Source organism: Poecilia reticulata, linkage group LG8 (genome assembly GCF_000633615.1).
Source record: "Poecilia reticulata strain Guanapo linkage group LG8, Guppy_female_1.0+MT, whole genome shotgun sequence".
NCBI lineage: Eukaryota > Metazoa > Chordata > Actinopteri > Cyprinodontiformes > Poeciliidae > Poecilia > Poecilia reticulata.
Window position 1 is genome coordinate 27,639,755 of NC_024338.1, and position 10,005 is coordinate 27,649,759.

The 10,005-nt window shown below is 46.5% G+C and overlaps 2 protein-coding genes across 2 annotated transcripts in view; both read right to left on the minus strand.

Annotated features, from left to right (window-relative positions):
• Positions 1-570: 570 nt before the first annotated feature.
• Positions 571-3,010, minus strand: LOC108166496 (uncharacterized). Its single transcript, XM_017306216.1, has 3 exons — positions 2,949-3,010; positions 2,842-2,871; positions 571-2,496 (listed from the first exon to the last, which is right to left on the minus strand). Exon 3 carries the CDS (start codon positions 2,492-2,494, stop codon positions 935-937), a length of 1,560 nt encoding a protein of 519 aa, XP_017161705.1. The 5' UTR covers positions 2,495-2,496; positions 2,842-2,871; positions 2,949-3,010; the 3' UTR covers positions 571-934.
• Positions 3,011-7,725: 4,715 nt separating this feature from the next.
• Positions 7,726-10,005, minus strand: part of eif3d (eukaryotic translation initiation factor 3, subunit D) — a 9,860-nt gene continuing 7,580 nt past the window's right edge. Inside the window, exons 11-15 of the mRNA XM_008417214.1 lie at positions 9,686-9,815; positions 8,916-9,058; positions 8,655-8,847; positions 8,469-8,562; positions 7,726-7,828 (exon numbers count right to left, since the gene is read on the minus strand). Coding sequence (XP_008415436.1) covers positions 7,815-7,828; positions 8,469-8,562; positions 8,655-8,847; positions 8,916-9,058; positions 9,686-9,815 — 574 coding nt within the window. The 3' untranslated portion in view covers positions 7,726-7,814. The remainder of the gene's footprint in view (positions 7,829-8,468; positions 8,563-8,654; positions 8,848-8,915; positions 9,059-9,685; positions 9,816-10,005) is intronic.

A 10,005-nucleotide genomic window follows, 5' to 3' on the forward strand; every position in this document is an offset into this window, starting at 1 on the left:
TCCTTCTTCTGAAAACATTATTAGTGTTGATTTTAAGACTCAGAACGGGAAAATCTCTTTTAATAAGCAGCAAAGTAAAAAAATAAAGATTCCAAAAACAAATCAAAAAGAGAAGCTGAAACCAAACTGAGAGCAAAGATGGAGATCAGAGCTGGAGAGACACGAGGATTGGATCAAAGTCTGGGGGAGAAGTCCAGGAAACACAAAATTACAAGGCAGAACACTGCACTAGTAATATAATTACATGATTTTAATGTTAGCAATGATTAATACTGGTTTATAATGGTTAATAACAGTTAATAATGGTTAACAACAGTTAATAATGTTTAATAACAGTTAATAATGGTTAACAACAGTTAATAATGTATAATAACGGTTAATAATGTTAATAACGGTTAATAATAGTTAATAACGGTTATTAATGGTTAATAATATTGGCCCCTGGCAGATGCATGAATTATTCTGTCTAATTAGTTTTTTTAGTCTCACTGGAACTTTTCATTAAAATGACAGAAGCCTGACCTGAAGGTGGGCTGGTTCACATCAAGACTGAAGACAATAAATCTGGTTTTAAAGCTTTTATTTTGGAGGAAAAGTTGTAGGATAACAATGAAGAAAACAACAAACACATAATAACTCTTAAATTTGAAGTTCTATTAGTTTTTTCCTTTGAAGTTGCAACAGAAGCTCAAACCAAAAGAAGCAAATGATAATTTTAAAGAAACATGATGAGATCATTTCACAGAAAGTTTGAACAACATGATGTTTGGCTACAGCTGGTCAGAAACTGAGTCATTTCAGATGTTCTGGGTTCAGAAACCTGTTTTTAATCAACAGCCACTTTTCAACCAAACGTCTCAACAGTTAAAAGATGAAACGTGTGAAGAGCAAACAGAAAAGATAAAATATGGGAGCAGAAACTTCCTGGGCTCCTTCAGCCCATGCTGTCTGTGGATTTGGGGATTTCTTTAACAAACACCTTTTTCTTGTAGTCCTCCAGGCTCTCCTCACATTTCTCTCCATAGTATTTCTTGTCACACTCACACAGGCCAATGCGGGCGTTCTTCACCTCAACACATGTTCCTCTGTCTTTACCTCCACAGTCGACTCCTTTACAGGGAGACTCATTCGTCCACTCTTCGTCACTTTTTATCAGAACCCTGAAACGTTTAACTGGGACAACTACTCCTTTGCCAAACACACTGATGGTGCAGTCCCCTGTGTAAAGGTACGGGGTGGTCTGCTGCTCGTCAGGACTAAACTCTTCTTCATTTGGAGCTTCTTCTGCCTCTAAAGCATGAACGCTGCCATGCTCTTTACGAATGAAAGCATGAATGGCTGAATACATGCCCTTCACGTTAGCACAGCTCTCTAACTTTGCTCCGACTTGATCGCAGGGCACGGGGTTGTTGTAGCACTTCTTAATGGCGTCTACAACTTGAGCCGTTTTCTTGTGGTTCCCTTTCGCTTGTTTGGCAAAAGCCACACTAGTTTTCCCTTTTTCTACTGCAGAAAATCCGGTCAAAATATGACTGTTCAGCCATTTAGAAATAACCCTTGTATGGTTTGAACTTCTGGTTTTAAAAGCAACCACCATCCAGTTATAGTGGTAAAATGTTTTATCTAAATACTCCCTGATGTTCTTTGCCAGATCCTTACGCTTCTCTGACTCTTTGATCAGGTCCAGAATGTCCAGTTTAACATACGGATCAGGTTCTGAAGTGCAGTTCTTGTGGATCTCAAACATAGCTGCAGAAATGTCGCGTGCTTTATTAGCCAGAGCGTCTTCATCTGTTTTAATGTTACTGAAGAGGTTGTAGAAATTGGTCATGGCGATGGCTCTGTGAACCAGCAACGCGTTAACGGCCGAGAATATTTTGAGTCGCCGTTCATCACATCTCACATGGTCTTTCAGGAGCTCTTCATACTTAGCTTTGTAAATACCTTTACCTGCTATACTGTAATGCAGTTCATCCACATACTTTCCAGCCTTTTTAAAGTAATTTTCTATTATTTTGTCTTTGCCATCTTTCTTCAGATTTTCAAAGCAAGGCTCTCCACAACCCTTCAGCAGTTCCCCGAGTTTGTTCCATGCTATAGTTATTTTCTTCTCCAGCTTTGCATACTCACTGCTTTTCCAAATGTTAAACACTATTTCCTTCTGGTTTTTATCTATCTTTATGTTTAGATCATCAAATTTTAACTTGAGATAATCTAGAAGCCCTTGTTCTGGATTTTTACCAGCAATGACATTTACAAAATTTGTGATGGCAGTTAAATACGACCCAGCCTTTGGAATGAGACCAATAAAAGGTTTAACTGCATTTACAATCTTCAGAAGATCTTTAGCTGCAGCCTTTAGGTTGTCTGCTGTCTTTCCTCTCTTCTGCAGAGCGCGGTGATCCTGCAGGTCGGAGCGCGGCGGGTCGCTCAGGCTGCAGGTCAGGAATGAAGACAGCAGCAGCAGCAGCAGAACCGGGCCAGACGGCGCCATGACTGAGGACAAACAGGAACGCTCAGGATTCACGTCATAAAGTCTTTCTGCTAAAGTATAAAACCTGCTCTGACCTGCAAGAATGAAAGTTTGAGAGAAATGAATAAAAAGAACAATGTGCTTCAACCTTCCTTTTTTATCTTAGCAAAAGATTAAATGAACATTCTGCCCAAAATAATCCTGAACAAAGCAAAGAGGATCAGCAGAGATTTTGTTCAAATGCTGCAGAAAAACATAAAACACTTTTCATTTTCTTTTGAAGTGAAGTTACTGCTTTAATTTAAATCAGATTTGAAAACTGCATGCAGCCATTTCATTTCATTCCCAGTCAGAGAAACAAAACGTACCGGGACCTTCAGTTCTGGCTGATTCTTTTTCTGGAATCACAAAACGGTTCAGAAGTTTAAAAATGAACAAAAGAAGTTGATTTAATAGAAGTGAGACCTGAACGGACCGTGGAGGTTTGGAGATCTGGACCAGTTTCTGCAGAGCGACTGGGAATCCACCAGCAGACTGGTGAAGCTCAGCCCCAGTCCTGGTTTTATAGGAAGTGACTTGGTTCACTCTGTAGGCAAATGCTCCTTTTTCACGTGCAGCTTGATAAATTCAGGTGGGAGACTGTTAACATCTGGACCCGATAGCGCCTTCACCGGCTCCCAGTATGTTCTCATTTGAATGAAAAGAAGAAGGCTTTCTGCCAACGTGAGCTTTTCCAGGATAAAGGACGTGTTCAGTTAGTGGCTCTTGTATAAGCAGGTAAAACCGTTGGAAACGTGAATAATAATCTAGAACAGCAGAGTCTCAGTCCAGAGCAGAAGGACACGGTCGAACGCCTTCTCCAAGTCCACAAAACACATGTAGACTGGTTGGGCGAACTCCCAGAACCCTCCAGGACCTGCTGAGGGTGTAGAGCTGGTCCTGTGTTCCACGACCAGAACCAGAACCACACTGCTCTTCCTGAATCCGAGGTTCGACTATCCGACGGACCCTCCTCTCCAGGACCCCTGAATAGACCTTACCAGGGAGGCTTAAGAGTGTGATCCCCCTGTAATTGGAGCACACCCTCCGGTCCCCCTTTTTGAACAGGGGGCCACCACCCCAGTCTGCCAGTCCAGGGGAACTGCCCCCGATGTCCATGCGATATTGCAGAGTCGCGTTAGCCAACACAACCCCGCAACATCCAGAGCCTTAAGGAACTCCGGGCGGATCTCATCCACCCCCGGGGCCCTGCCACCGAGGAGCTTTTTGACCACCTCGGCGACCTCGTCCCCAGAGATTGGAGAGCCCAGCCCAGAGTCCCCATGCTGAGCTTCCTCAACAGAAGGCATGTTGGTGGGATTGAGGAGGTCTTCGAAGTATTCCGCCCACCGGCCCACAACGTCCCGAGTTGAGGTCAGCAGCGCACCATCCCCACTATAAACAGTGTTGGTGCTGCACTGCTTCCCCCTCCCGAGACGCCGGATGGTGGACCAGAATCGCCTCGAAGCCGTACGGAAGTCTGTCTCCATGGCCTCTCCAAACTCCTCCCACGCCCGAGTTTTTGCCTCAGCGGCAACCCGAGCTGCATGCCGTTTCGCCCGCCGGTACCTATCAGCTGCTTCTGGAGTCCCACAGGCCAAAAAGGCCCGGTAGGACTCCTTCTTCAGCTTGACAGCATCCCTCACCGAAGGTGTCCACCAACGGGTTCGAGGGTTGCCGCCGCGACAGGCACCAACAACCTTGCGGCCGCAGCTCCGATAGGCCGCCTCGGCAATGGAGGTACGGAACATGGTCCACTCAGACTCAATGTCCCCCACCTCCCCCGGAACGTGTTCGAAGTTCTGCCGGAGATGAGAGTTGAAGCTCCGTCTCACAGGGGACTCCGCCAGACGTTCCCAGCAGACCCTCACTACACGTTTGGGCCTGCCAGGTCTGACCGGCTTCCTCCCCCACCACCGGAGCCAACTCGTCACCAGGTAGTGGTCAGTGGACAGCTCCGCACCTCTCTTCACCCGAGTGTCCAAGACATACGGCCGCAAATCCGATGAGACGATGACAAAGTCAATCATCGAACTGCGGCCTAGGGCGTCCTGGTGCCAAGTGCACATATGGACGCCCTTATGCCTGAACATGGTGTTCGTGATGGACAATCCGTGATGAGCACAGAAGTCCAACAACAGAACACCGCTTGGGTTCAGATCGGGGGGGGCGTTCCTCCCAACCACGCCTCTCCAGGTCTCACTGTCATTGCCCACGTGAGCGTTGAAGTCTCCCAGTAGAACAAGGGAGTCCCCAGGAGGGGCACTCTCCAGTACCCCCTCTAAGGACTCCAAGAAGGGTGGGTAATCTGAACTGCTGTTCGGCCCGTAAGCACAAACAACAGTCAGAACCCGTCCCCCCACCCGTAGGCGGAGGGAGGCTACCCTCTCGTTCACCGGGGTGAACCCCAACATACAGGCGCAAAGATGGGGGGCAACAAGTACGCCCACTCCAGCCCGGCGCCTCTCACCGTGGGCAACTCCAGAGTGGAAGTACGTCCAGCCCCTCTCAAGGAGACTGGTTCCAGAACCAGAGCCATGTGTCGAGGTGAGGCCGACTATTTCTAGCCGGAACCTCTCAGCCTCGCACACCAGCTCCGGCTCCTTCCCCACCAGAGAGGTGACGTTCCACGTCCCAAGAGCTTCTGCAGCCGAGGATCAGACCGCCAGGGTCCCCTCCCTTGGCTGCTGCCCATAGCACAATGCACCCAACCCCTTTGGTCCCTCGGACAGGTGGTGAGCCCATCGGAAGGGGGACCCACGTCTCCTCTTCGGGCTGAGCCCGGCCGGGCTCCGTGGGTAAAAGCCCGGCCACCAGGCGCTCCCCATCGTGCCCCACCTCCAGGCCTGGCTCCAGAGTGGGGCCCCGGTGACCCGCGTCCGGGCGAGGGAAAACGCTGATTAGTTTTTCTAAATTTAAATAAAATATTGTCACACGGACTTTGCCATGTTGTTCATGCTGCAATGCATTCTGGGTAAATGATGTATGCAATGTCTGATTGTGCTAGCTCTATCCAGCCACAACTGTGATGAGTAACATCTTTAAGCCTTTTCAAATTGAACCAGAGCGTTAAAATCGATGGGACTGTAGAAATCACAAGAGATGATGAAGATGAGGAGGAGCAAACGGAGGAAGAGGACAGAGTTGGCCGTAGGAGCTGGTCTTTGCTGCTGCTGCTACTTCCAGCTTTATAAACAAAACAATGAATGACACGTACCTCAGGTCGAACGGTGTGATCCAGTAAGTATTCTGTGGCTCTGTGTCCAGTTCGGCAACAGCTGGTTTGGGCCCGGTGAGATCAGTGGTTTCATACTCAGTACCAGTATCATTAGCTCTGTTAGCATTTCATTTGCTCTGTCGCCGCAGTGAGGTTTAGGTTTTTTGTGGGTGAAAACTGTCGGCTCAGCATTTGTTTTTAGCTCGTTAAAGTAACAATCACCTGCTTTTGTAAGTTTTGCTCGTACAAATGACTCAAAGTCTTCTGGAGAGAAATGTTGAGGCCAAAAATGTAATTTATCAAAATTAGCACCTTAAACTCTCGACCATTTGGTCTTAATCCTCTCAATGTGACATCATCACCAGAACCCTGAGAGGTAGTTTCCGGATATAACATATTAATGCTTATATCCGGAAATTTGCGCATGCTGGAGGGCAAAATGCCTCTTCATTCACATCCTGTCCATAGCGGCGCTGCTGCAGTATTCAACAAAATGTAACCTGGAGATGTAGGTATTGTTGATTTAGTGCAGCGCAACAGCAAAGGGAAAAATAATGCAGAAAAAAAGTTAAAGAACTCGAAACCACTTTTTTCTTGCTTCCTGTGTCTGCTATGCTACACAGACTCGTTGGCATAGCAACTGACAACAACGCCACTATGCATCAGGATTCAGCACCAAAAATACTCAACATTTCCCACGCCACGAACAAAACATTCAGTTACAGGTTTATGCTTTTAGACTTGATGTTTATTTTACGATTATTAATAAGCAATTGCAGTGGTAGATTACTGCTAGTAGCTAAGCTAACAGCAGCTGTAAATTAGCTACTGCTGTTATTAGCAAAGCTAACAGCAGCTGTAAATTAGCTACTGCTTCTATTGGCGGTGGTAGCTTAGCTAATTTAAACACCTTCTCTACTAATGATCTTTTTTATTTTGTAACTTAACTGTTAAAGTTGTCAACGTCAAGCTAGATTAAGTGAACTACTTCCTTACATTTAAAATTTAGCATGTTATGTTAACTTAGCAGCTAAACCCAACGCCAGTCATCGTCGTCAGTAGGGTTTTAACCTCCATTGGTGAGATGCAGGCGGAGTCTTGAGCGGTGACGTCACGCTGCAGACGGTCCATAGCTGATCGGACCGTCAGCTACGATGTCAGTTTTAATCAAAATCGCTAAAAACCTGTTAGGATGGCAGATGGAGCGAATCCCGTGTTCTGCAGCTTTAAGTTCAGACTGAAAGCTGCTGGTTTAATGATTAACCTGGTAGCTGAGGGTGAAACGAGCAGCAGGAACAGGAAGGCTCACCTCAGCCGACCAGACGGGTTTATCAGCTCCCCTGAGGTCCTGGAGACAAACGCTGCTCCTGTGTTCAGGTCAGACGTTTGTGGGGGGACGTCCTGCGGTCAGACGGCGATAAGCGGAGACGGAGGGATGGAGGATTTGAATAGAGGAGCAACTGAACATTTGAATGCTGAGCTGGACCTTAATGTTATCGGGGTCAGAGGTCAACCAAGAGCCTTTCTGACTCATTTCCATCTAAACTGTTCCTCTCTGGGCTGACCGCCACATTTTATATCCCTAAAATTACACAGAAAAGCTCATCGCTCCGTCATCCAGAAGCTTCTTACAGCTTTCAAATTAAATATCAATTCATCAAAAATGCATAATTAATGAAAAAGGAAATGTTGTTGCTTGCGACACAAAGTCAAAATGGCCGCCGACGGTGCAGGTGACCTGGAGGTCACAGAGTTCCTGACCTCAGGCTCGTCTCCTGCATTGCTTCACTCTGAGGTCAGTCAGAAATATTTACTTTATATTAATTTACCTGCATGTAACAGTTGAAACTTTATATTTACTGAATATGACATTTCAAAAGCTCCCAAAATTATTTTAATTTGTCTGAACTTTATTCTTTATGGATCAACTTGTGAGAATATCGACCCATTTCTGTTAAAAAACAAAATAACAATAAAAAAAGATGAAGCATTAAAGTAATTTGCCCAACTTGTCTTTATTGAAATTTAATGGGAATTAAATTGTTTCTTTGTAAAGATGGAGGCTGATCTGAAGCAAACGCTGCATCAATTCTCTTCGTCTGAAACGAGAACAAAATCAGACATGATACCTGGAACTGAAACGTGTACGAATTTACTCATAAAACTTAAATATGAAAACAAGCGTCTTAATTTAGAGCAAAGTGAATTAAAGTCAGCAGGTAAGATGTTAGAATCTGATCAGTCCTGCTGACCGTTGCAGACAAACCTTCATGATTTGAGTGAAAATAAATGGAAATGTTCTAAACTTGTATATCAGCAGGATCTTTCAATTTGAGGCCCAAAGTAATTTATCACTCATAAATATTTTAATTCCAGAGGCCAAATCAGAAAACCAGCATGTGCACCAACACCGACAGCCATCTTTAATATTTGGTTGCTCAATCACAAATCCTGCAAATGGAAATTATGGAGTTTGTTGTCATTTATGATGCGATTAAATGCTTTATTGTGAAAGGTCTAATGACAGGAAGTGGTTGGAGTGCCTTGTTACCGTGGGAACAAACTTATTTACATGTGATTTTAATTTATAATAATTATAAATTATATAATAATTTCATAAACCTGATTTTTTGACATCAACACATTTTTGAGAACATTAATGGAAACGCAGCTTCTGTTTCTCCAAGTAAACGAACTGAAGCAACAGAGGAAGGAGATAAAAATAACCCAGGAGCTCACCTTCCTCCTCCTCGTCCTCCTCATCCTCCTCTTCCTCCTCCTCTTCGTCGGAGCTGAAGGTTCCCTCAGGCAGGCTGTAGACCCGGATCACTTGCTGCAGGAGACAAAGGGAGGCGATCAGCTGCGGCTTGTGGGCGGGGCCTACTGGCCGTGGGCGGGGCCTACTGGCCGGGGGCGGGGCCTCACCTTGTTGGGGTCCTTCAGGATCAGGTACTTGCCCTCGTCCAGCTTGCGGCAGATGTCGATGACGCAGCGCAGGATGCCCCAGGCGTTCTCCATGCTCAGGTTGATCTGGCTGGCGAACTCGTTGGGTTTGAACTGCTGGGTTCCCAGGATGACGTGGCGGGACGAGTCCTTCACGTGGTAGCGGGAGACGTACCTGCGGGGCGGGACGGTCTGGTTACGTGCCGACCTTTGACCTGGGAGCTACAGCGGAGCGATCCTCACCCCAGCTTCAGGTACTCGGAGCCGGCCAGCATGGCGCAGCAGGTCCAGCGGGCCAGCTTGTAGCTGTTGTTCTTCAGCTCGGTGGCCAGGACGGCGCCTCTCTGGGAGTCCAGCTTCTGACGCCAGTCCACCCCGTTGCAGTACTGGGAACAAACCACAGAACCCAGTTCAGCTCCATCGAGGAGAAAAACAACCTCTGGTTGTTTAAATATGGAAGAAAAGGCTGGACCTTCAGGGTTTCACCTGTTTTTAGTCATTTTGTGCTGGAATTCACATTTTGAAATCGGGGATCATTTCTCCAACTGAATCGATCAGAAGTTGGATAAACCCTCTGAGCGAGGAGCAGTGGGAGGAAATCCCCCAGCATGCACCCTGTTCTTAACATCGTTCTGATTTAGTTACTCTTTGGGTACAATTGAAAATGTCTCCACCTGGTGGTCAGGGGTGTGAACTGCTACAAGTCTAAATGAGACGGCCTTCAAATTTTAAAAAATCTGATCAGACAGAAAATATTCTGTTAACCCCTGAGTTGAAGTTAGAAACACTGCCACCTGCAGGTGAGAATAAGAATCACTTAAACCAAACGTTTTGAGTATTTTTGATAAAAATTTGCAATAAACTCACAATTATCCATTAGCATGAAATAATGCTGAGATCTGGTGATTTTACATTAATATCTATGAACAGCTGGAGGAACTGAAGCAGTTTTGATGAACAGGAAACTCTGTGTTTTGACAGGAAGTGACCAGCGCGGCGTGGCGTCCTCTCACCCTGGAGTCCCACTCGTTCAGCGTCTTCATGTTGAGGAAGGACACTTCGCCATTGGCGCCGGTCATCACGCCGTCGTGCTCACAGCGCACGATCAGGTCGATGTCTTCCCCCAGCTTCCAGTGGCGGTACCTGCGTCACACAGCGGGTCAGAACCGGTCCAGTACCACACAGCGGATCAGTACCGGTCCGGTATCACACAGCGGATCAGAACCGGTCCGGTACCACACAGCGGGTCAGAACCGGTCCGGTACCACACAGCGGATCAGTACCGGTCCGGTGCCACACAGCGGGTCAGAACCGGTCCGGTACCACACAGCGG

Excerpts from the sequence above, each read along its gene's own strand:
- LOC108166496 (XM_017306216.1), bottom strand. The coding sequence starts at position 2,494 with ATGGCGCCGTCTGGCCCGGTTCTGCTGCTGCTGCTGCTGTCTTCATTC.